Below are 25,181 nucleotides of genomic sequence, written 5' to 3'. Positions count from 1 at the left end.
AGTTGCTTGTGGTCACTATGTGTTTGATGAATGTGCACGAGGAAAAAGTGTGGTGTGGAGACTGCTAGGCACCAGTAAACCGTTTGTTTTTGCACTACGTTTATTCATTGCTCACAATATTTTTTTTCGCCACAGCTGTTCATACCAGTTTCCCAACTGTAACATACAGCAGGGAAACAAAAGCATGCAGCATCAACAGTGATTTGCATATGCCTTGTCGAGTGCTCCGCAGATATTGCACAAGAACAGTTGTATCTTACACTGTGGCCAAACGGGCGATTTGGCTGTGCATTTTTAAGGCGAACAGTGCGAAAGACATAGCCGGAAAGCAGAGGAAACGCAGGATGAGCGCTCATCCTATGTTTTCTTTGCTTTCCGTCTAAGTCTTACGCGCTGTTTGCCCTTAAAAAAAAAAGCTTCATCTTGACTGCCAGCTTGATTGCTAGTATCACAGGTTTGGCATGTTGTACATACTTGTAGGCCCAATGTAGCCCTGGTCTGCACTTTGCTGAAGCACATTACATAACTGGTGGAATGCACAGCAGGTGCTACACAAGACATTGCTCTTCGTAGATTTTACTGGACTAAAAAACCATCTTAAGTGTACAAGGCACACAAGTATCACAGACAACGACGCCAACATGGCTGCGTTTGAACTTGTAAAGGGACCCACAAACGAGAGCCATTAACATTGTTGCATCATACCTTTAAAGGCGGAGCTCAAGCGTCCCCCCAATTTTTTTTTTGCCTGCATTCAACACTAGTTCAGAAGTGACTTTGTACGAATGTTGGCAAGCCTCATTTTTCCTCGGGTCCATTGAGGATAGAACATGTTACAATGCACATAATGGACACTGAACGGAAAAGCAGGAAAAGTAATGCGAAAAAAACGACTCAGGAACATGCAAACAAACTTCACAGGCACAAAATCGAAGTGTTCAAAATTTATTCATAATCCCCATATTATGATGACCTTCATAACTACAGTCACTTCAGAACAACTTTGCCCCACATATTGCACTTGCCCACATATTGCAATGAAAGAAAACAAGCACTAGAAATTGCACTTTGTGCACCTGCCACAGCTGCAGGTAAACATTTGAAAGGAATGGAAAATAAAAAAGTATAGGAAGCATCCACACCTGGCAGAGCTTAAGTTACATAACTGGAAGAAAATAAACAGTGTGAAGCGTCCGGGCCTGCAGAACTTACAGGAAATAAAAAAATGATGTTATGGCACATGGCAGAGGTGGTCTTGAATAAATACAGAAACAGAAACCTGACAGACAAGCAAACAATGTAAATAAAAACAAGCATAAAGCAGCACTTCATAAATACAAACAAAAAATGGTATGTCTCTGCAACTGGCATAGAAGCAAACAATGTAAGTAAAGGGCGCCTTTCTGTCTCTGTGTCATCCTGTGTTCGTTCTCTTGCGCCATTAAACTTTCTGAAGAAAGTCCGCACCAAATACCAAAGCTGCAATCTGGGCAATGTGCCACTTTCTGGTACTTGCTTTGGTCCTTTTCAATGCCGCTGGGAACTCGCCCGAAGTAGATGCTGGGACATATCCTGTCCCACACAATGAATGTGCCCTGAATGGTCACTTCGACATAACGTGGCCCACTTCTTTCTCTCGTATGAGGACACAGTTTCGAGCGAGGTTTGTTTTAAAGCGGAAGCTTTACTGCTCCCTTCCGTAGCTTGTTCGGCGTGTGTTTCATCATAGCGTGACCGTCATGACGTCACTATGCTCCAGCTGCACCATGCTGCCGTCGTCGCCGCGCTCTTTCTTCTTGCAGCGCTTGAGTCATAGCCTTGCAATCGCTAAAGACTCTTCGGTTAGTATAAAAGGAGCGTGCCGCCATAAAACGGGAGCAGTTGCCGTGGATTCGGCAGTATAGACGCCCCGCGAAGTGACTGCGAGACAAATTTGGAATAGGCGGCAGGCTGTATACCTGATTAAGCGACCTGGCTTGACTAAGTGACATGAAAATCATTAAAGCAAGACCGAGCTTAGCCAAGTATAACTGCGCATAACCTTAAGCTTTCACTTTCTCTACTTAGGTTTAGCCGTATTAAACTTTTGCTTAATTCTTTTTAAAGAAACGGTTCCAGAAAGAGTCAGGTGCTGAAAAAAACTGCCTAAATTAGCTTCTATTGTCGCATCCATCCAAGGAGCAAGGAGAGATATCGGAGAAGCCCTACAGTGGGCGTAGTCTGGCTCTTGGCGAGGATGCTGTTCCATGTCGCTGCACGTAAAAGAATCCTCTACTACCACGTCTGCTTTTCTTTTCCTTCTTTCACTGACTCATTATTTGCTTCCATCACGGCTAGGTTGATGTTTCCACCGAGAAGTGAAACAGTTACTACACCGTTCCTTCTCACAAAACAATTTTTTCATCAATTAACTTGAGCCTGGTGGGTTCCGCATAAATTAACCGTGGAAAAAACGGTGAAAGGTCTTTTGCAGTTAAAATCAAAGCCGTCCACTTAAGTTCCTATTAACTAGGCAAGAAAGAATCAGCAAACGCTTGTCTTGCTCATGTGAATCTGATGCGCTGAAAGCTGCTGCGAATCTTTATGCAAATAAAATATGCTGAAGGAATATTTAGCTCAAGCTTACGAGGAGCCAATAAAATGTATATAGAACCGGAGTTTCAAAGTTTATTCATAAATAAATACAAATGTTATGTTTTTAAAGAAGGTTACAAAAAGAGGTCCTAAAGTTTGGCACTGTAGTGGGGCCTCTATGGCATCGCAGTGGGAATGCTAAGATAAGAGTGTAAATGCGATTATTGTGACTAAGAAGCGGCCCCTGCCCATGCATGCAACGTTTTGCCGCTTTTTGCTCTTGTTGCATAGAAATCCGTGCATTCAGAACGCCAAATTGTTTCAGTGTTCTCAAAACTTCATCTACTTCATGGTTGCATACAAGATAAATCTTTTGCCGCAAACAGAACAAGCTCACCAGTGTGAAACTTGCGCGTGCGTTCACATGCAGGCTGTGGGCATCCCCGAGTACAAACCGAATTTCTTCTTCTCACAGTGGGTGCGCCTTGGGAGAGGGGGATTCATACTATTCGACGGAGAGTGGGTTCCAGGCTCAGAGTAAGTAGGGCTGCATGTCATCGAGGTGACGAAATTGCATTCATTGTCATATAAGAGTTATAATTAAATCCAAGCATGAATTTAAGTTTGAAATGTATGTAATGACACTCCTTAACGGTCTTGTGGAATGCGTGGTTTCCTCGCTTTCTTCCTGAATTTCCTACTTTTGCCATCGTTCCATACCATGAAGAAGGTATAGTGACATTCGAGACAGCTGTGCACATAGCAAACCGAAGGTCAAGCTCTGATGGTTTTCTCACAAATTCCTTTAAATGCTCTCCTTATACTTACTCTTTTCAGCAGAGAGTTTAAGGAAGAATTCTGTGTAATGAAAGTGCACAACTAAGTCTGTAATAAAGTGCTATGGGAGGCAGCTGTGCACATACCAAATGCCAGGTCGGGCTTCCACGGTTTTCTCACAAATTCATCGAAATGCTCACCGTAAACTTACTCTTTCAGCAGAGAGCATAAAGAAAATTTCGTGTAATGAAAGAGCAGAACTATGACAGTAATAGAGTGATATTGGAGACAGCTGTGCCCAATCCAAAGCCAAGGTCAAGCTGTTAAGGTTTTCTCAAAAAGTCATTGAAATGCTCATCTTACGCTTAATCTTTCAGCAGAGAGCTTAGCGAAGAATTTTGTGTAATGAAAGTGCACATCTATGACAGTGTTAGGGTGATATTGGAGAAAGCTTTTCAAGTACCAAATCCAAGTTCAGGCTGTCACCGTTTTCTCACAATGTCATTTAGATGCTAACCTTACACTTCCTCGTCGTGCAGAAAGTTTACGGAAGAATTTTGCGCAATAAAAGTGCACAACTAAAGTTGTATGACAGTAATAGAGTGATATTGAAGACAGCTGTGACATACCAAATCCAAGGTCGGGCTGTCACAGTTTTCTCACAAATTCATTGAAAGGCTCACCTTACAATTACTCGTTCAGCAGACAGCTTAAGCAAGAATTTTGTGTAAGGAATGCGCACAACTATGACAGTATTTGAGTTATATTGTTAGGCAGCGGCGCGCATACCAAATCCAAGGTCGGGCTCTCACGGTTTTCTCACAAAATCATTGAAATGCTCACCTTACACTTACTCTTTCAGCAGAGAGCTTAACGAAGAATTTTGTGTAATGAAAGAGCACCACTATGACAGTAATAGAGTGATATTCAGGACACCTGTGCATATAGCAAATGCAAGGTCGGCGTGTCAAAGTTTTCTCATATATTCAATGAAATTCTCAGCTTACACTTACTCTTTTAGTAGAGCTTAAGGAAGCGTTTTGAGCAATTAAATTGCACACATATGATATTATTAGTCTTCGTCATCAAATACAGTTTTCTATTCACCGTACTGATAAATATTTTGATATAAAATGCTTACCTGTGCGACCCGTGACTGGCAGCCGCTAAGTTGTGGAGGACTTTCATACACCTCACTTTAACAGTGCATCATGCAGAGTTATAATTGGTGTAAGGTCCTCGTTTCGCTTAAGATAACTGACATTACCTTCCCAGTCTATATGTTTCCAACTAATTTCTCAGTTTCCAAGACAATGTTTTTCCACGAAGAATTTAATGAACGAATCCGGTTTTGTCGCCTCAACGTTTTATGGTCAGAAAAAATGATATCACTAATTCTTATCGTACCCATAAACTTTCACAGCATTTCAGAGATACTTGCTCTTTCGAACCATTTTACTGTATTTTGGGGAAAAAATAGAAGAACAGGCACACTGCAATTTTTCTTAATTGAAACTGCGTTGCTCTTCATTGACTCGAAATCATAGCTTGGCGCGAGGCAAATGCGATGCGACAAATCTGCGTTAATAATATTTGATTTACATTTCGCCTTTACGTTCATCGACTTCCCATTGCGTCTTTGAATTTGCTTTCACGTTGAGCCTCTGCTAGGTGGAGGCTTCTCGATGGTGTAGGTCGGTGAATGTTTGGTGGATGCTTCCGGAATGCGAACGTGCGTGGGTGGCTGAGCTGTGGACGTAGGGCCTGCGAAGGGTGTAAGGGGGTACGCCTACCTCTACCCGAAGATACACGCACGATATGGTGCCGTGGAGAAAGCACATTCTGGATCCGGAGGCTCTCTGGAAGGGGGAGGCTTCACAAGGGCACGCAAACATAACCTTTATGGCGAAAAAGGCATTTACTGCTCACTCAGTAAATATTTTCTGCGAGGTTGTCCCATCCCGTATCTATCACCACACCTCTGAGGATACCGCCTTCAGCTCGTGAACAAACGGGCTCACAATTTACGGCTGCGGCCATGAACACTGCTTGGTCAAGCTCACTCGCTACCCGAGTATATCTCAATAGTTGCACGGCAGAATCAAGAGCGCTGCCTGACATGGCTTTGAACGATTCGCTGTCGTGATAGTTGCACCTTGTACATCTGCCTAAACGGTAACTGTTATTTTCGCACAATATTAGCGCACTGTTTGCGTCCGAGCGAATGCATAGATTCAAACGAACCATTGCTGACTCTTTCCGGATGTGGGGCCGTCTCCTCGGTTGACGCTGATAACGTCATGTGCGGGGCCTTACCATCATACTTGATTTGTACGAGCTGTCATTGCAAGCAGAAAGTCGCAATGTAGCTGGCGATGCTGGCTTAAAACAAGGCTTCGAAGAGGCTTCGAAAAAACAATCATCGGCGACATCTGAGATTGAGGGTTGTTGTGCAAGCTCACTAAAATTTACATTTTACGCATTCAGGACGAAAGGGGTAATGAGCGGTGAGTGGAGCCCTATGAAAACGCCGGAAATGTTTTCCAAGTCACCCCACTTTCTAAAGATTCACAACATGATGTAGCCGCGGGCAAGAGTCATTAGGCCCACCCAGGGTCAAAGGGTGCCTTAAAGCGGGTTCGTTTACGTAGTCCATGTGAGTGCAGCTATTCGAAGGTGGCGGCCGAGGCCGGCCCAACAGGCCACCACTTTGTCGCTTCCCTTGATTCGTTTTCCTGAGAAGATGGTCCAGTCTTGGGTGCAGCTTTGACGCGTAATATACAGATGAGCACATTCCGAACCTTATATAAATGGCCTGTAGACTTATTATACACTCAGTTGTCCTCATGTAGATCATTAATTTTGTATGTTCATATTATATAGACTTGTCTATCGACATATGTCTGCTAAATATGTATGACCATAAATCTATAGACTGTATATATACTGTCTACAGTATTATTTTCTCTACACACTAGTCTATAAGATTTGCCGGTAGAAAATCTAGACTTTATTGACTGAAGGCTATGGACAATCTACAGATTGCGTAAACAATTTTTTAAGGAAAGGCAAGCTAAGGGGCGTGCCCGTATTTCATCGTTGCCATAAACAAACATCGTGTGATCGGCGTTGCACGCATCTTTGTGGAGGAGATTATGTAGTAAGTCACTAATGCATAATACATCGCCTTAAGTGTCCCTCTTTCACAAGAGGCTAAGCTGCTTTCGAAGTTGAAAGGATTCGTCTGGGCATCCCGCCGACATCGCCACCAGTGCACAGCTGCTGTTGGGAGGATGAGGACGAGAGCAGAGAGGAGCACGCGACTGCGAGCAGGCAAGAGAGCTTGAAAATAATATTCTGTCGGGAACTGTGGCACATATACAAAGAGGAATACTCAGGACGACAAAGTGTAAAATGCTAAAAATCTAGCATGCTATAAAGAACCGAGGTAGCATAAGTGGTCTGAATAGGAAATTAGCCATTGTCAAAAATTAGGGCGGCAACGTCATTACTAGTATGAAAAAGAGAGTTAGAATAGACGAAAAGCTCCCTACAGACACAACCACATCTCTACAGTAGCCAAAATGATCATGACGGTAATGATGGAGTCAGGACATTTGCACACAGCACATTTGCACACAGCAGCGGCGGCAGGCAGCACACTGCGGATCTACGCTAACTGCCACGCAACACTCTTGCAGGTTGGTGTTTTTTAGAATACCTCCTGCCGCTGCTGCTTCCGCTGCTGTTTTGGTTCCTGCTGTATTCTTCAGTCAACCCTCATTTGAGAATCATGTCGGAATATTTAGCCTGCCATGAGGATGTGAATGATGATGAAAAGTGGTTAGTATGCTCCACATGTAACTATCCTTATCACCTTGGAAAATGTTCGGGTGTGTCTGCGTCGAGCTTTCGAAACAAGGGTGACTCTATTAAGTCGCCATGAAAATGCCCAACTTGTGACTCCGTGAAAAAGAAAATTGGCCCAGTTGCTCTTTCGCCAGCTGAAAATGCTAACATTGAGCGCCAGCTAAAGGATCGAAATGACAAACTTTTTCTGCTTCTTCCTCTTGTGGAAAAGGTAGACGCACTCAGTGAACTTGTTGCAAAAGTTTATAGAATTGAAAGCTCAATTAAGCTGGTTTCCAACCAGTATGATACCGTGCTAGAAAATCTTGAGAAACAAAAGAACGGCATGGCTGCCCTAAAGAAAATGGTAGAAAACATTGAAACTGGAAAATCCCCAGCAAGCAGGCACATACGTCTTCAGATTAATGAATTAGAGCAGTACAGCCGCAGACTGAACATGGAAGTGCATGGAATCGTTAAGGAACAGCATGAAAACCTTCTCGAGGTAATGAATAGCCTAGCTGCGTCGCTACAACTCCCAAACCTAGAGGACTCGGATCTTGAAGCCCTGCATCGCTTGCCAGCGAAAGTTGAAAAGGAATCATTGATAATTGCTAGATTTCGTCTGGCATCTCTAAAACAGAAATGGATGAAATGTCATAATGCTGTCATGACAAAGGACTCGGATGTGAAGCTTCTGGACAACTTGACCGCAGAAAACAAACGGTTACTCTGGCTAGCCCGCTCAAAAGGAACCGAACTTAACTATGCCTTCGTGTGGCAGAAAGACGGGCGCATTTTCGCTCGTAGGGCAGAAGGCGATCTACGATGAACACGATCTGGAAAAAATGTACTGATAAGCGGCGAGTGTTTACTGCTGTGGCCGGTTTTTCAGCAGAATGGCAGGTCCTGATGCTGGTCTTCTCTATCATGACATAGAATTCTTTCGCAGCATTTCTTAATCATTGAAAAAGCAGTCCAAGCGTTTTTCCTTTTACCACCTAAATGCGCACAGTTTGCGTAACAAGGATGAAGAGGTTTGCAGTTTTTTATCTTCGTTAGAGCATGAGTTTGATGTTTTGGGTTTTTCAGAATCCTGGTTCAGAGATTCTGATGATATAGTGCATTTTGATGGTTATAGATGTGAAGCTTTGTGCTGAAAAGCTAAAATAGGCGGTGGTGTTGGAATTTATATTAAACAAGGCCTTTGTTATGAAGTTGCATCTGACTACACACTTTTGAACCGGAACATTGAATCGCTTTTTTCAAATCCAGGGCATTCATGTGTGGCGTCGTTTGCAGACCGTTGTCATGTTCTTACGAAGAATTCTTAAGGATTCTTGAATTAATGCTAGAAAAACTTTCTGTACTAGGACTTCCTGTTACAATTATGGGTGATTTTTAACATTAACTTGTTTCGCCCCTCACATGCATCTGGCACTTTCGTTGATATTCTGTCTTGTTATGGCTTCTCCAATGTTATCGATGCCCCAACCCGTGTCACTGTCATTATTGAGTCATTAATAGACCGCTATTTGTTAAGTTGCGATCACGAAAAAACAATGGCTGGTGTCCTTGCCAGTGGCATCAGCGACCATTTATCTATTTTCTGTTTTATACCAAGAGGGCGGTGTACAGATTGTCGATGCACAAATACTGCACGCACGACTCGAATGATAACAAAGAGAAGTATTGAACAGTTTCATCTCTTGTAGCCGCTGTAGACTGGCACGAACATTTAGCACTCCAAAACCCCAATGACTTGTACGAACGATTCCTAGAAAAATAATAGAATTATATGATATCGTATTCCCCCTTGTAACAGTAAAGAAAGGTAAAAGAGCCAGGAAACCTTGGATCACTTGCGAGCTACTGCTAAGAATAAAAGCTCAAAATGCCCTTTTTCACAAATTTTTATCATGCAGATATAATGGGTTGTTCGCGGAATACAAAAAAAAAACGCAACAAGTAGGGTACCTATTTAAAGGAAGCATTCGCTATTATGCCAACAAATTTGCTGACATTTGCTAAGATCCTCAAAAGTCTTGGCGCATTGTAAAAAGTTTACTTAATAAATGTCATACCTTTATACCCGCTGAATTAAATATCGATAACCATATGTTTGGCGGTGCTGCTCTGAGCAATGAGTTCAATAGACATTTTTTAACCTTTGGATATTTTACTGCTCGTGGTTCTTATGAGTTCGAAAAGTATATTCAATGTAACCCATCCAACTCCATGTTTCTTTACCCGACCACAGAAACTGAAATTGTTTGCCTAACCAATGGGCTTAAATATAGCAGTTCTTCTGGTTTTGATGGCATTTCAGCAGTGCCAATCAAAGCTGTTTCTGATATTCTCTCTGAAGTCCTACGCCGCTTAACAAATCAGGTACTATCTACCGGAATATTTCCAGATAAAATGAAAATCGCTAAAGTCATAGTTCTTCACAAAGGCGGTGCTGTCGAATTTATCAATAACTCCAAAATAGTAGAAAAAGTAATTAATACAAGGTTAACTAGGCACTTATCTGAACATTCGGCGCTCTCTGCCGCCCAGTATGGTTTCCAGAAGGGAAATCAACTGAATCTGCACTAGTATTCATTAAAAATAAGTTAGCATACAACATAGAAATGCAATTGTTTACAATGGGAATTTTTCTGGATTTTAACAAACCTTTCAATTCAATTAAACATAAATACTGTTACAAAAAGTACCGCACTACGAAATAAGAGGCATCGCACTCCAGCTATTTCGCAGATATTTGTCCAACCGTTCTCAATTGGTCGTTTTGAATGATATTGCTTCGGATTCGGAGTTCATAAAATATGGGGTTCCTCAGGGTTCCATCTTAGGCCCTGTATTATTTCTTATATATATTAATGACATCATTGCTATCCCTGGAACTTCTACTTTATTGCTGCATGTCGATGACACTAGTGCATTTTTTTGCGTCGCAAAACTTGCCCGCTCTAATGTCTGTGGCAAACAAACGGCTTGAAGATCTGTCGGAATGGCTTTGTGCCAACCGGCTGATGTTAAATGTTATTAAAACGAAATGTGTAATTTTTTCAGCTGTCAATAAACCAATAGTTACTTCTCTCCCACTTTCCTTCCACTCTAGTCTCCTAGAACGTGTTTCAGTGCATAAATATTTAGGCGTGCTGTTTCACGAAAACCTCCGTTGGTGTTACCATGTAGACCTTGTACGCAGCAAAACTGCAAGATACATTAATATACTAAATAAATTTCTTCCCCTTCTCCCAACACATCTGAGGAAGCAACTATATTTTTCCACGGTCCAGTCTCGCATGCAGTACTGTTTCTTGTATGGGAAGTAGGCACGAAAACAAGCATGCAAAAGATTTATATTCTTCAAAAAAGGCTTGCGTTTCATTTAAAATCTATCAAAATATGACTCTGTTTCTGCGTAGTTTAAAATAAGCCAGATATTAAGTATAACAGCGCTATATAATCAACGACTGTCCGAATTTATACACATGCAATGCAAAACTGATTGTAGTGCGTTTATAAATACGTTTACCAATAGAGATCCACACTATGGTTTAAGAAAAGTCAGCTTTCCAAAACCTCGTATAAGAACCGTGTATGGTGAGCAGTTAATTCACTGGCAAATCCCGAACCTTCTGAACAGTTACCCTTGCATATTTGATCTTCTTGAACAATCATCATCCTTGGCATCTCTCAGGAAAAAAACTAAACTATACTTTGTGGAATATATGTGATTATTTGTGCCCTATTCCTGCTGTGTCCTCACATTTTCTGATCCTGAATCTCTTTGTTTGATGTACGTAAAGTGTTGCATTTTTTTTAAATGAGTTTGTATGTGCAACGTATCCGCGACCAATGACTGACAGTTTTGTTTTGCTCCATGCCCGCCATCTTGCATTGCACATGTATTCTGTGGCGCCGAAGGCCCTGTCAGGTGACTTCTACGTCATCTTTAGCCCCGGTCTCATGGCAAACTTGTATTTGCTAAAATTTCAATAAAGCAAAGCAAAGTGTTGAAGAAGAATTCGACATACATTGGGTAATGAGACAGGAAGTAAATAAAGTATCTACTGAATGCAAAGGAGGAGAGCCGCTGATGAGGATCAGGTACCTGTAGGCTTGTTGAAGGATAGTTGGGAGATTGTGCTAGAAAAATATGCCACCCTTTGCACTTAGTGCTTCAACACCTCGGTAGATACCTCAATATTTGAAGGACGTTAGCTTAATCTTAATCCGTAGAAACCGAATTCTTTAGCTTGAAAAATTTCTGACGAATCACCTTACAGTCTGTTGTTTGCAAAGTATTTATTAAGGTAAAAGCTGAAAACTAAGATTTAGAGTCCCTGGCAGTCATGAAATGAGGCTCGTTCCGAATCTCTTAAGGAAATCGATCACAATTGGAAGGCAAGACGAGCAGATGAAAATTTAGGGCCAAAGATTGTGGCGCAGTGACTTCATGTAGATAAGTGCCATGCTTCCGGCTGTGCAATTAATGGCCCCCGTCGTCGATCAGGTCAACGATAATTCGAGGAGTAGTAGTCGTTTGCTGGCTAATGAAGTTTGTTGTCCCTTTCATTCTTATGCCCTGACTTTTTCGCGTGCTCATCAAGAACACTTGAAGCATAATAGACGTTTCTTACGCCATGCTCGGGCTCCTTGAGTCTCCACGGGAACTTCCGCGCCTCGGCGATATAAACCTGGCAGCAGCCACCACAAGCAATCCGATAGACAGCACCGGCAAAAAAGGAATCCAAGAGGTAATCACAAATCGAATTAGATCCACCTTAGATTTCAGTCAACTAAAGCACCAGGTTGACTTGTGGAACTACTCAACATGGGGCCGTATCCACAACATCATTCGGGTCTTAGATAAATGCGCAAAATATAAGAGACTTACCCCTGTTACAAATAGGCGTAGAACATTACGAATAGCGTTAGACTAATTTCATACATCAGCAGTCATACAGGCATGGCGGTTACATGGCGACCGTAGAATACCTTAGTAATCTCCAATTTGCGGTTGTCATTGCCTTTCCTAGTAACTCACGGGGCGAACTGCAAAGAATGATCTAGGACCTATGCATGTAAAGCAGAACGGTGCGTCTAAAATGTATTGTGAAGAAATCGAAAGCAGTGTTCAGTAGTCTCGGAAGGGCAAACAACAGTTTGCGATAGACAGCGAACCATTGGAGGTGGTCACGGAGTACTTCTGCTTAGTGCAGATAGTGACCGCAAACCCGTAGCATGAGAAGGAAACAACCGCGAGAAGAATAATGGGGTGAAGTGCATTGAAAATTCACTGTCCGGTGACGAATAGCGGTTTACCCGTATCTTTGAGAAGGAAAGTATATACATGACAGCACTTCGTTACCGGTACTACTTTATAGGGCAGAAACGTGGAGGCTGATGAATGGGGCTGAACTTAAACTAAAAACAGAGCAGTAAGCTACAGAAAGCAGAATGATATGTCTAATCTTGAGAAACGTGAAGAGAGTAGAGTTGGTTTACAGAACAAACGTTATTTGATGATATTCTAGTGCAAAATGAAGCAGAAATGTGTATGGGCAGGTCATTTGATGCGAAGCCAATGTAAGGAAAGCGCAGTAGGGGCGCAGATGGTGAGGTGGAAGGACGATATTAGGAAGTATGCGAAGATAAGAGAGATAACGACAAACGGAAAGGCAGGGAGGTTAACTAGGCAGCGCCCGGTATGCTACCCTACACGTGGGAAGGGGAACGGAGGGACAGATAGTAATGGAAGAGAACAAAGGGAGATGAGCACTTCTTCACATGTCCGTTGGCCATTACTTTCAGGGTGCGCAGGGCACACACAGATAGCCCACAACCTTGCACTCAGTCCTGATACCTTCAAGAACTTTAAAAGTGCCTTCAAAGCTGTTCTCTGCAATGGAGGCTTACTCCAAGGACCCAGAATCTTGGCTTCATTAAGGGGCCGAGAATCTAAACGGCAGAGTGTTGCAGCCAGGAGTGCATGATCACGCAGAAACCGAGGGCAGTTACGAAGGTGTTCTATAGTTTCGTCGCACCCGCACGTCTCACACGCTGAAGAGTCTGCCATTGCGACTAAGTGGGAGTAGGCATTTGTGAACGCCGCTCCCAGCCACAGGCGACACAACAGCTAGCATCGCAGCGGGAGAGGCCGGACGGAGGACCGAGTTGAAGTAAGGCGTCTAGGCGGTGCAGACGGCATGTGGAGTTGCCAGGAGAAGACCATGACGCTAATATCTCTTTTCGGCCAAGCATTCGCAGATGTCTTGCGGCGTCTGCTCTTGTCAACGGTATCTGGACAGTGTTGGCACTGCCGTGAGCCGCCCGAGTTGCAGCGTCAGCTGCGTCATTTCCGACAATGCCACAGTGTCCCGGTATCCACTGGAAGACGATGTCTTGACCCTCTTCCTGCGCCTCGTGTTCAAGATATCTTAATTAAGCTACGAGTTGATCGTGACCGCAGGGCTGCTTTGAGTCGCAGAACACAGCCCATTTGTGGGGTGTTTGTGCACTGATGTACTGCACAGCCGCACGAAGAGAGGCGAATTTTGACCCGGTGGAGGTTGTCCGATGCAAAGTTTGCTAGATAATACTGGTCTGTGTAGCAGGAATTACCACGGCGTAGGCTGAACTTGTTCCTGTTACCAAACCATCTCTATACACATTAGTGTGGCCACTATATGAGCGTGGAGTAGGTAGAGTGTCAACTGTTTAATGGCCAGTTAAGTTGTCGAGCTGTTGCTCAGGGACCGATCGCGCGCACCCCGAAGCCGGCGGCTTGGCCCCCTTGGTTTTGTGTGTGTTGGATGTTTTTCAGAGCTCCTCGAGAAGCCGCCATCCAGGCGCCGCCGAAATGGGTTTGTTTTGAGACAAACGCGGCAGATGACGGCAACGACGGTTAACCGGCAGTGAGGAGGCCTGTCCTGGTAAAGTCGCACTCGGGCCGCAAGACGCGGCCGACGCGCGGACCCCTGGGGTTTCGAGAGGGGGTCGCGTGTAAATTTATTGCTTTCAACGGCGGACGGGCCGCGGGACGGGCCGGACGCCTCGGAGCAGGCAGCAGAAGTGGGGAGCGCGACCAGGGCAGTGTGCGTGTTTCGGACTGGGTGTTCGGTTTCCCGGAGCTTCCGCTGGCGTTTTTAGTGATTTTGTGTCTCTGTGCTGTAACCAAGCGGAAATGCGCAACGTCTTCGTGGAATTCGCGCGGTGCCCGCGCGACAACAACAACGTGAGCACCGGCGTGTTATTGGCTCCTTCAGTTGGAACGAAATTCTCCTGATTGGCTCTGAGAAGCGCATTTCCTATTGGTTACAAAAAGGGTCCCCAGAATGCTGGGCGAAGGGATTTAAGGGCGAGTTTTTGGCGCGAACGGAGGATTGGAGATCGGAGGGCAGGTCGCCTGTGAGCGCCCGTACAATAAAGAGCTGGTGTCCCGAAGAAGTTGTCCAGTCTGTTCCGCAACGTGTCGCCGGATCACCGAACCATCAGAAGACTTCACGATCAACACCATCGATCTGTCGGTCACCAACATCGATCGATCAATCACTCAACATCAAGCAAAAATTAACTGGCGCAGTCGGCAGGATGATTCCGGCGGCTTTCTGCGGAGCTGACACGGACACGGGCACTATGGGACACCAGCGGAAGGCGACACCCTGGTGAGAGGCCCCGGCGCGGCGGCTGATCATCGCGAGAAGTGGGCGCCGTTGCGGAGGAGGCAAGCGAGCTCCTGGTGACGGGCTTCGGAGGCTGGTGGGAGTGAAGAGAGGCGACATCCTGGTGCGGAGTCTCTGGAGCTGTTGGAGTCGAAGAGGGGACGGCAGCTGAGGAGAGTCCTGGACGAAGACTGGTGCAAATCTGCGGAGCAATGAGGAGGCAACAAGAGGCCTCCGAGGAAGAGAGTGCTGCAGCCGTTGGAAAGGACGTGGCGGCATCTGACTGAGAGGTTCGGAGAGGTCGCAGGAGCCATGGGCAGCGACGCGACGGCAGAGTGAGTCCCCCTTCCCATTTGCTTGCCTCCGTAGCGCTCGAGCCGCAGGGTTAGGGAGCAACGGGTGTGATGGCCGCATTCAGGTGTTCGAGTGGGCAATACGCCAGGCGCGCCTTACGGTCCAGGCTGGACGATGTCAGCCTGGAATCTCTTGAGCGCGAACTGGCGATAGCCGAAGAAGAGTACAGGCAGATGAAAGAATCTCTGCTTAAAGAGCAAAGTGCGCAGCAGGAGGTGGCACCGCTAGAGCGAGCTCAGAGCCGATCACCCCCTCCGGGTAGAGGAGATGGCAGCGAATCTCTGAGCGGTGTAACGGAGGAGCTGGGTGGTTGCTGCAGCTTGAAGCCGGTAGGGATTGAGAGCGCTTCGAGCAAAGCGCAAGTCCCGGAAAACAACGTAGAGATCGCTGCCGCATTCAGGTGTTCGAGTGGACATTACGCCAGGCGCGCCTTACGGTCCAGGCTGGACGATGTCAGCCTGGAATCTCTTGAGCGCGAACTGGCGATAGCCGAAGAAGAGTACAGGCAGATGAAAGAATCTCTGCTTAAAGAGCAAAGTGCGCAGCAGGAGGTGGCACCGCTAGAGCGAGCTCAGAGCCGATCACCCCCTCCGGGTAGAGGAGATGGCAGCGAATCTCTGAGCGGCGTAACAGAGGAGCTGGTTAGTTGCTGCAGCTTGAAGCCGGTGGGGATCGAAAGCGCTTCGAGCGAAGCGCAAATTCCGGCAAACAATGTAGATATCACTGGCGCTGTGTTGCCGGACGTTGCGCAGTCAGAAATTCAGGCTGAAAGCGAGCAGCAGTTCCTACCTGCTGGCTTGGAGATGAGTGCCGTGGACGGGAATGCCAACAATCAGATCGTCGGTAAAACCAATCCGGTGGGCGATGCACGCGAGGGCGCGAAGGGTGTTTGCGCTGAACCTCATGGGCATGAGGAGAAAGGCGGCTCGCCAGGCACAGGTGTCCAGTGTGAACTTTCTTTGCGCATCGACGTGGAAGCAGTGCGTCTTGGGTGTTTCACCAATGACGCGGATGAAACATCGAGCTCAGCGGTAGCGGCGCCGCTTGAGGCGCAGGGGTCGCAGCTGACTAGAGGCGGCTCTGAGACAGCGGACAGAGGCACGGGCAGTGCTACGGCGGAGAGATTGCCATACGAAAGCAGATCAGCTGGGAGGGACAGTGTCTGCGTCATTTCTCGTGAGCAGAGCACGAAAACACGGTGGAAATTTGCGGAACATCTCAAATCACGGCAAGATCCTGGAGTGGATTTGCCTATGCAGCTCGAGGGGCTGGCGTCTGGCGTAAACACGCTACCACCGCTGAGCACGCAAAGCACGAAGACGCCCTCAGAAAACATGGGTCTGTCCATCGTGATGGCAAGTGGCCTGAGTGCGCTGACCGCCAACGAGCGTCGTAAGCTGGATAGACAGCAGCGCAAACGGAAGGTCACTGCGCGGACCGCCTGTGCCGCACCGATATTCGGTCGTAGACGGCAAGTGCAAGTGTTCGACCCGGGAGGACGCCGCTGAATCGTAGGCTGCGTTGGCCATGCCCACTCCACCCCTAACCGCCTCGCAATGTCGCAACACGGAGCCATGCGCTAGATATGCAACGCAACTAGCCTCGGTAGCAGGTTTCGAGATGAAACAAAAGGCTCGAGTAAGCGCGGATGCAGTAGGTGGGTGTGGGGGATCGAGAGTTGGAAGGACTCACAGTGTTCAGGGACTACAGACATGGACATGACCGAATGTTCCTGTGCGGCAGTTATGCCGATTTTACCTTGCGTGCTTCAGTGATTACGGACAGTGTGGTATAAACTGCTCGGAATTGTCTTTGTTTGCATATTACAGATGTTTGGGTGCCCCGAGAACGATGTGCTGTCTTAGTTACAAGTTTGAGAGTATTTGTCATTAGCACTGTCATTAGCATTGTCATTAGCATTGTCATTAGCATTGTCCTCGTGAAGGGTGTGACCGTGCACGAAGAGTCGAGTCTGTCGTTAAGACCCGAGTTTTTCTTGTTAGATGTGGTAGCTGCGTGTATTTTCGGTGTGCTTTTGCGCATGTCTTGTTTTGTAAATCCCTTCGCATTTTTTTTTCATTGTTGTAACATGCGTAGTGTTTTGCGTACAGCGAGTGTACGCACAACATTCTCGGTAAGGAGGAGTTAAGTTGTCGAGCTGTTGCTCAGGGACCGATCGCGCGCGCACCCCGAAGCCGGCGGCTTGGCCCCCTTGGTTTTGTGTGTGTTGGATGTTTTTCAGAGCTCCTCGAGAAGCCGCCATCCAGGCGCCGCCGAAATGGGTTTGTTTTGAGACAAACGCGGCAGATGGCGGCAACGACGGTTAACCGGCAGTGAGGAGGCCTGTCCTGGTAAAGTCGCACTCGGGCCGCAAGACGCGGCCGACGCGCGGACCCCTGGCGTTTCGAGAGGGGGTCGCGTGTAAATTTATTGCTTTCAACGGCGGACCGGCCGCGGGACGGGCCGGACGCCTCGGAGCAGGCAGCAGAAGTGGGGAGCGCGACCAGGGCAGTGTGCGTGTTTCGGACTGGGTATTCGGTTTCCCTGAGCTTCCGCTGGCGTTTTTAGTGATTTTGTGTCTCTGTGCTGTAACCAAGCGGAAATGCGCAACGTCTTCGTGGAATTCGCGCGGTGCCCGCGCGACAACAACAACGTGAGCACCGGCGTGTTATTGGCTCCTTCAGTTGGAACGAAATTCTCCTGATTGGCTCTGAGAAGCGCATTTCCTATTGGTTACAAAAAGGGTCCCCAGAATGCTGGGCGAAGAGATTTAAGGGCGAGTTTTTGGCGCGAACGGAGGATTGGAGATCGGAGGGCAGGTCGCCTGTGAGCGCCCGCACAATAAAGAGCTGGTGTCCCGAAGAAGTTGTCCAGTCTGTTCCGCAACGTGTCGCCGGATCACCGAACCATCAGAAGACTTCAAGATCAACACCATCGATCTGTCGGTCACCAACATCGATCGATCAATCACTCAACATCAAGCAAAAATTAACTTGGCCGATGTCGATAAGTTCGATTTTTTCGTTATGCCCGGAATTGTAAGCGCGCGCATGGCTCCCGCAGACACCACAGCGCAGAGGAAGGCCGTGCTTCAGGGGTGAACTGTGATGGGATGGAGGACCGGTGGGCCGCTATAACCTTTGAAAACGCTGCGTGTGGTCTTTTATTCGCTACTGACACAAGGTGGTGCTGGCGAATCCTTGTTATATGCCGTATATAGATCCGCAAGGTGTCACGGGTTATATACGTCGATAGTGGGTAGTCCTGGGCGATTGCAATGGTATCAACTGTTGATGCGCTGCGAGGGAGACCCAGGCATGTGCGAAGTGCCTGACCTTGTATAGTTTGGAGGGCACCCAAATTCGTCTTGCATGTGCTTGAAAGCACTAGTGAATATGCCGCAAAAATCCCAGAAAGAGTGCTCTAAACAGTTGCATCATTGCTGGAATCGACAAACCCCATAATTTTTCGCCAAGTAATCTGAGCAGGTGTGTGATGGAGATTAGCTTTTTCTTTACGAAGCTGCAATGCCTGCTCCACGATAAATTCAGATATATAACAATTCCTAAAAAACGATGAGATGCACGATAGGTAGTGACATGGCCGTCAATAGTTAGTGGATAACGAGTCATACTTTTGCGCGTAAATGCTACTATAGCGCACTTCTGGGCCGACACTCTCAGACCTTGCTTTCGGAGATAGGAGGAAGTTATTGTTGCTGCCCTCTGAAGTCTTGCTCGCACCTGGAGACGCGTCACAGAGCAGGCCCAGATGCAGATGTCGTCGGCATACATAAAGATATGGTCGGTATTAGGTAGGTACCTTGGCAGTCTTATAAGTGTTAAACGAAGTAGGACTGAGCACTCCGCCCTGGGGCACGCCCGGTAGGTGTAATGCACGGGTGTGGAGCAATCTTCACAGATAATAAAAAATGTCCTTTTGGTCAGATAGCTTGGATCCACCTATACATCAGTCCACCGATTCCAACAGCCTCTAGCGCATAAATGATGACCTCATGTGTCACGTTATAGTAAGCACCTTTGATATCAAGAAAAACTGCCGCGCACATGCGCTTCTGGCGTTTTTGTTGCTGTACTGTGGACACAAGATCAATGACGTGATTTATAGAGGAGCGACCCAGTCGGAAACCCGCCATAGCATTAGGATACACGATATTGTGCTCAAGGTACCACTCAAGACGCGCCAGAAGCATTCTTTCCATGACTTTTCCCACACAACTGGCCAAAACTATTGACCTGTATGATGACAGGTCGAGCGGGGATTTCCCTGCTTTTAGTAATGGTATCATGCGACTGGGTTTCCACTGGGAGGGACAACTCCGTCTTGCCACGAGTGGTTGTAAAGGCTGAGTATCTCTCTACGCGCTTCGTGGCCAAGGTGGCACAGCGCAGCATATGTAATGCCGTCTGGACCTGGTGCAGACGAACGCGCACTTTCTGCAAGGGCAGCATCAAGCTGCTCACGAGTAAAGACAACATTCATCGCTGAATCCCGTGATGCAGGAAGAGCACGCTGGGAACCCGAGGTAGTCACTGCACCCGCGACTGTCCTGCAGAAGTCAGTTGAAACTTCAATCTCGTGACGGTTTTAAAGTAGAGCCAACGCATAGAAAGGCTGTCTTTGCTGTGGGAGCGTTAGAAGCCCCCGCACTCTCGGCCAAGTGAGGGACATGGGCTTTCGAGGATCCAGAGATTGACAGGACTGCCACCGTTGTTCCGCCAGCGTGTCCATTCGTCGCTTGATTTTCCTCTGGACACGACGCGCCTCTCTGAGGTCCCTTACGCATTTGGTCCGTCTTTAACGTCTTTCTGCAAGCCGACGAATAGCACGTAGGTGGTCTAATTCGCTACCAAATTCGGTGCACATTTCAGATGATGTGAGGAAGCCTCTAGCAGCCTTCATTGCTGTTGCTATAATGTCCGCCAGACTAGAAGTGAGGGCTTCTTTACACGCCTCTTACATTCGAGTTTTAAATGCCGTCAAATCGATGTGCTCGTGTTTAGCTTGGGCGGACGGCCCAAGCCCTGGAATCTTGAGGTAGGTGGGTATGTGGTCACTCCCGTGGGTCTCCACATCACAAAGCCACATACACGCCGGCGCAGAGACCGCGAAACAAGCGTCAAGTCTAGGCAACGGCTGATGATCTGCCTCGCAGGTATGTCGGGCTGCCGTCATTCATTACGAAAAGTTCATTTTCTGAAGCAAAAAGGCCAGATTCCTCCCTCTGGCGTTGACTATAGGACTTCCCCACAGTAGGCGGTGGGCGTTGAAATCTCCGCTATTAATCTAAGGAGCCCGGGTCGCCTTCATAATGGTTTTCAACCTCTCGAAGTCCAATTGAGAGGAGGGGGAGACATACGCCGTAATAAGTGTGAACTCTTTGGAGCCTTTTTTGACTATGAAACACAAGTACTGATTCTCATTGTGGGGTTGAACTGGGCAGCAAACGTACGTTAATGCCGGTGGGGATGTTGACCAGAATTTTGCTGCGCTCCCCGCATGTCGGAGCAAAGAAGGGCTCGTACCTGGAAAGCCTGATTGCTTGGGATAAGTTAGGTTCGCAGATGACTAATATCGGGAAGTGCTTGTCGAAAACATATTGCCGAAAACTTGCGATTCGTGACTTTAGGCTCTTGCGTTCCACTGGAAGACCGCAGCGCCCTTGACTTCCGCACGAAACGTGGAAAGCTGGCCAGCCATTCTGTTTTAAAGATCTTGTAGTGCTGGAACCAGAGAGTCCAGCACCAGTAAGACGCTTCGGGCGGTTGACGACTGCAGGGCCTGTATCAGAGGGCGAATGGAGTTTAGCACCGTCCGAAGGATCACGAGGGCTTGGCGATCTTGCTCTTGGAGCCGTTCTCTAACGCCAGCTGAGCTCGGCGATGGGAGCTTGCTCTGAGGAGGCTCAGCAGGCCGCTGCGGCGGAAGCGCTGGCCAGGCATCACGAAGGATAATCAGACACGAAGAGGTCTGATTATCCTTGGCGATATTTCGCTGAGTGGACAAACTTGGACGTGGCGGCACGGGAGAAGGTTGAGAAGGAGGTGCCGTGGGCGCGTCGGTGTGGTTGCTTTTTTCAATTGACTATCTTGAGTTCTTCTTGCGGCGAGAACCCTTTTTCCGAACAGTCGCGGCAGCTTCACGGTGAGTATAACTCTCCCGAACCATTTGCTTTAGAAGGGCGCGCTGACGTAAATCTGTTATGCTGCGTCACACATCGTGAATTGTCCCATAAGACAGTGCATGAGGATTCAGTCTCTTGCAACAATATTTCTCTTTGTCCTTTCCTTTTTTCATTGTAGCAGTCATTACTAGCAATTTTTTTCCTGTTTTGTACACAGATGTTCGTTTACGAAAGCTTGTGACGAGTCTACAAACCAGTGTCAGCGGTAGAAAGGTGTACTTTCCTTGCTTTACTTCATCGTGAACGGATGACGAAGTGGAGATTAATGTTAGACTCGTTCCCATTGCTTTATTTGCACTCTGTGGCAGATTCTGATTTATTGCCATTCTAAACTTACCTAGGATTTTTGCAACTTTTTCTGATACAGACACCGGGATGCCTTTAATTTCATGGTTCTTGTTTATGTAGTATTGCTGTAGTCGCAAAATCCTCTGCTTTCTTTCTACCACTCGTGTCTTGTGTATTTCGTATTCGGATGCGAGTCAGGAATTATGAGCACGAATCTCATTTTCTTCCCGAATGGCCGGCAGTTCAGCTGTCATTTCCTCAAATTTGTTGCCAAAAAAATCTAAGCTCTTCCTTTTGTCCTCGTGTTATATTTTGATTTCAGACTCGAGAGAAGCCCGAATTTGTTCTACGTCGTATCTAACGTATTGGAGTCCTTTACGCTGTTCCTGATTCATATCGAATAATACAAGAAACATTTTTGGCCACAGTATTAGCAACTGCTTAGGCGCCAGTGAAGCAAAAAATATTCTGAATCAGTTCTTGCATGTCGTTCATTCTTTCCTACTCTGGAGAAAAACAATTGTTTGGTTTACATGAGGTTTGCCATGATCTAAAAGCAAGCGCGAGTTTATTGTGACATAATGAAACAAGAGAAATTTTCTCTAGGCTGACCCTGGAAGCAGTCCTCTGTAACAGCGGCTTATTTAATCAATTAAGGTCCCCCTTGAGGTCGTGAAAATCGCCGCTTTCCTTGGGCCATGCAGCGGACTGACTTAGCAAAATAACTTCATTAAAAAATGCGCAGTGAGTGTAGTGTGTGCACAGCTGATCATGTTGTATTTTTTGTTTGGTTCCCGCAGCTCTGCGCCGCCAAGGCGAAATTCGTCGACGTCGATTTCGGCATCGCCGCGTACGACGTCGATGCGGACCTGCACAATGATCCCTGCCCGAAGGCGAAGTACAACTGCCGATACAGGCGTGTCATGCTCCTCCGGAAGCTGCGGGACTTTTTCGAGATGTTTTTCAAAAGCGCGGCGGATCAAAGTGCCTGCGAGAGTATCAAGTAGTATGCGGTTCGGCCCAAATAGCACGCCTGTGCCACAGCGCTCGTCTGGAAGTGCGTGCCGCTGCTTGGCAGATATTTATTTGGTGAATCGGTGCCAAAATGCGCGCCTGTGCCATGTCGCAAAACTCGTACGCCCTTTCTAAAGCTTCTGAGTTTTTTGTTCGATATTCTTTAAGACACCCTTTTGACTCCAGTGCTTTCCTTCGGCCTTTTTACGCGGATCAATAAAACTACGTTTTTGATATTTAGCGCGGATCAATAGAGGTCCTTGTCCGTGAACACTGATGTAGTTTGCGATTTCTAGCAGCATGACTGAAGAGCACTGAGTCAATCAGGCATGCAGTAAATGATAATGCTGAGTGCGGACCCCTGGGCCACATAGCTTGTTGAGAAAACGAAAGCCCTATGCAAATTCTAGCACAACATAATTGAATAAGCGCGCCGCATTTTGTGACCTAGAGCGCGCAGACCTTCTCAATGCGCTCAACTTGCCATCCGCTTTTTTTTTCGCGTCACTTTCCTGATGTGGTACTATACTGACTTAATATGTGACGCCAGAAGAAAACTAACGCGCCTTAGCCACTCAATGGCCACTCAGAAAACTAACAACACAAGTAATCATGGCTCCTCGCTGTCCCAGTCCTGCGGTGACGTGGTCTGGATTGAAAACGGCCAAATAATTATTTGGGGCAGCCTGTGACCAGTCCGTACTCATGTGCGAACACGGAAAGGAGCAGCGCCACTCTGACACGGCCAGGGAAAAGAAGTACACTCATGGTGCTAGTTGAGAGTTTTAAAGGGACACTAAACTGGAATGAACTAGGAAAAACGCATAGATTATTCTTCGGGAGCAATCCGCGGAAAGGTGGCTGCGCTGCTGAGAAAAGTTCAAATGAAAGTCACGAAATCCTTTCAGATTCGAAACGCCTGCGAAAAATAAAGTGCCGTGGTATATCTTTGCAATCTGACCATTTAGAGGCGCCACTTCCAAAGAGCGGAAATCGAACATTGAGAGCCAAAAGATCATTGGTCACGGGGGCGAAGTGCAAGCGCAGGCCTCCTCTGCCCCCCCCCCCACACACACACACACACACACACACACACGCACACGCACACGCACACGCACACGCACGCACACGCGCACGCACGCACGCACACACACACACACACACACACACACACACACACACACACACACACACACACACACACACACACACACACACACACACACACACACACACACACACACACACACACACACACACACACACACACACACACACACACACACACACACACACACACACACACACACACACACACACACACACACACACACACACACACACACACACACACACACACACACACACACACACACACACACACACACACAACCTGAAAGACGATCAAATGCCAGTGCTTGCGTGCAAGCTACAGTTGCCGCAGCCGCCTAGAAAGTGAACAGGGCTGGTGCTTGCTTGTTCTTTTAAGCCACGTTGCCCCTGGCGGTAGAATGCAGTAGGCAAGTTACGCATACAGGGACGTCAGAGAGGAGATGATCACTTCTTAATAGGAGAGGCAGCAGCAGTCGACGAATGTTCAGCAACGAAGAGTTGCTCAAAGGTGCAGCAACGAAGGACTGCTGAAAGGTACAGCAATGAAGGTGTGCAAGTAGTGTGCAAGACGATGAAATATCAGTGCTTGAGTGCAAGCTACCGCTGCCTCAGCCACTGCCAAAGGAAAGTAAAAGCAACCTATTACCACAAGTTTTATTAATTTTCGTAATAAGTTGACTGAAAAAAGACAACAAACGTTCTAAATGCAATCTTCTGCCATCGTCTTACCTGCGGGCTCGTCCCTTTTCGCGCTTCCTTCGAGTGATGGAAGTAAAACGGGCAAGTCTGAACAGCAGTATATTCAATGTCCTCGCTACAGAGAAATTCCAATTCGCCTCGCTGGCAAAAAGTGGGTGGGTCGCTAATTTCCTTGCATTATGGCGGGCCTACCTCGCACCGGAGACATGCGGTCCTCCGAGAAGTTTTAACTTCTCGTAATCTAGCCAGAAAGCTATAAGTCACAATGCACGCACCATGGCGCCGATGTGGTCTTATACCACATGGTTTGGGCAGGCCATTACAACACAGAAGTTGAAACGATAAAACAACCGGCAACTGAGCGGTGAGAGGAATTGCTGCCCAGCTCAGATCTTGAGAGGGAGCGGACCGAAAGGGCAAGAGCGGCTGCACTATCCAGTGGACTCCCGGAATTGGGGAGCCAACCACCAATTAAAGACCAAATTAAAATGTTTTCATCGCCATTCCAACCTCTAAGTTCGCAGCGTCTTCTGCTTTCCGCTTACCACCGGCGCTACTTGTTGATCACAACTGTGGAGCCCCTTATTGTGCAAACATGTAACAATTATCCTCTCCTTTTTTGCATTTTCTTC

At 47.0% G+C, this 25,181-nt stretch overlaps 1 protein-coding gene across 1 annotated transcript in view; it reads left to right on the top strand.

Moving 5' to 3' along the window:
- The window catches only part of LOC144130148 (uncharacterized), an 82,196-nt gene that overhangs the window by 56,648 nt on the left and 367 nt on the right, over nt 1-25,181 (top strand). The window contains exon 5 of the mRNA XM_077664160.1: nt 3,005-3,111. Coding sequence (XP_077520286.1) covers nt 3,005-3,111 — 107 coding nt within the window. The remainder of the gene's footprint in view (nt 1-3,004; nt 3,112-25,181) is intronic.

This window comes from Amblyomma americanum, chromosome 4 (assembly GCF_052857255.1).
Source record: "Amblyomma americanum isolate KBUSLIRL-KWMA chromosome 4, ASM5285725v1, whole genome shotgun sequence".
NCBI classification, from domain to species: domain Eukaryota; kingdom Metazoa; phylum Arthropoda; class Arachnida; order Ixodida; family Ixodidae; genus Amblyomma; species Amblyomma americanum.
The sequence above is the reverse complement of the archived record's forward strand: the minus strand, read 5'-3'. Positions and strand labels throughout refer to the sequence as shown.